This window comes from Aphanomyces astaci, assembly GCF_000520075.1.
Source record: "Aphanomyces astaci strain APO3 unplaced genomic scaffold supercont1.703, whole genome shotgun sequence".
NCBI classification, from domain to species: Eukaryota; Oomycota; class Saprolegniomycetes; order Saprolegniales; family Verrucalvaceae; genus Aphanomyces; species Aphanomyces astaci.
The window spans coordinates 1-1,589 of record NW_009798966.1 but is presented as its reverse complement, the minus strand read 5'-3'; the positions used below and the strand labels follow the sequence as shown (position 1 = coordinate 1,589).

At 54.4% G+C, this 1,589-nt stretch overlaps 1 protein-coding gene across 1 annotated transcript; it reads left to right on the top strand.

Moving 5' to 3' along the window:
- Nucleotides 1-24: 24 nt before the first annotated feature.
- On the top strand, nt 25-1,566 carry H257_19500 (hypothetical protein; the record flags this gene model as incomplete). The annotated part of the gene is made up of 4 exons (XM_009848641.1): nt 25-239; nt 307-819; nt 876-1,387; nt 1,439-1,566. Coding segments are annotated over 4 exons (1,368 nt in total), but the record flags the coding sequence as incomplete, so codon positions are not given.
- Between the last annotated feature and the right edge of the window lie 23 nt (nt 1,567-1,589).

Sequence of the window (1,589 nt, the reverse complement as noted above, 5' to 3'; positions counted from 1 at the left end):
TGCAAAGTGGCCGACCCAGTGTTCATGGGGTACTGCATCGAAAAGAAGGCCGACTGCGGCAACAAAGTCGTGTGGAAGTCGCGTCCTGACGAGAGTGTGGGCGTGGTCGCCAAGCGCGGAGGCCAGTATTGTGTCGTTGAATACAGCGAAATGGACAAACCCACTAGCGAACTTCGCGATCCCAAGACCAACCAACTGGTGTACGGCGCCGCCAACATTTGCAACCACTTTTATACAGTGTACGTACGATCACAATCTTATCATATACTAGTATGCGACAAGGTTTCGACGAAACAAACCGATTAGATCGTTCTTGACCGACGTCGTGCTGCCTCAAATGAGTTTGCAGTACCATGTCGCACACAAAAAGATCCCCATGGCCGACGACTCTGGCGCCACGGTCACCCCCACAGCCAATACAGGGGTCAAGTTGGAGTCGTTTATCTTTGACGTGTTTCCGCTGTCGCAGCGCATGGCGGTGCTGAGCTCGAACCGAGATGACGAGTTCTCCCCCGTCAAGAACGCTCCAGGAACCCCCGTGGATTCCCCCGATTCTGCTCGACAAATGCTCCACGACCAAGCCTCGCGATGGCTCAACACGTCTGCGTACGGGTACTTGGAAGTTTCGCCGTTGGTGTCGTATGCCGGAGAAGGGTTGGAAGGCTACAGAACCGATCTACCCCTTACCCGAGTGTTGAGTTTGGACTCGAAATCGCATCCTGCCACTGCACACTGCGTCCCCACGGCCATCCGCCATCGCTTGGAACAGTTCAAGCAGCAACATGTGCTGCATTTCATTGACAATGGAACTGTCTCGAGGTATATACTAGTACTACTACTACTACTTTGATATCTACCCGCCTCGTTTTCGTTAGATATGACGCGCAATTGCTGCTGCAAGACCTGGCGTCCATTGACTTTGACCATTTGAAAGCCAGCTTTGAACGGTCGCTGCATGGTTCCACTTCGGCAGCCGATGTCTTGTCTGGACCACTCACGCCGCTCACGGACGAAGTGGCGAGTTTGGCGGGATCGAGCGGCGCGGACAAGGACAGCTGGACAAAGGCTGGCGTCGAGGCGATCCGGCAAGGCCAAGTCGCGGCGTTGGTCTTGTCGGGGGGGCAAGGCACCCGCCTTGGGTTTTCAGGCCCCAAAGGCATGTACGACATTGGATTGCCCAGTGCAAAGTCGCTGTTTGAGCTGTTTGCACTGCGATTGGTCAAGCTCCAAGGCGAAAGTGGAGGTGTCATCCCGTGGTTCATCATGACGAGCATGCTCAACCACGACTCGACCGTGTCGTTCTTTCAAAAGAACTTGTACTTTGGATTAAAGCCGGCGCAAGTCGTCTTCTTTTCCCAAGGCACGCTCCCGTGCCTGACCATCGAAGGTATAGACAGTACACTTGGAACCCCCAGTGCATCCTGAATTGGATGTATAGGCAAATTGATGCTGGAAACGCCGAGCAAACTGAGTCGCGCGCCGGACGGCAACGGCGGCATCTACCGGGCCCTTGTGGACTCTGGGGCGTTGAAACAAATGGAATCGCTCGGTGTCAAGTACTTGCACGTGTTTTCTGTCGACAATGCCAT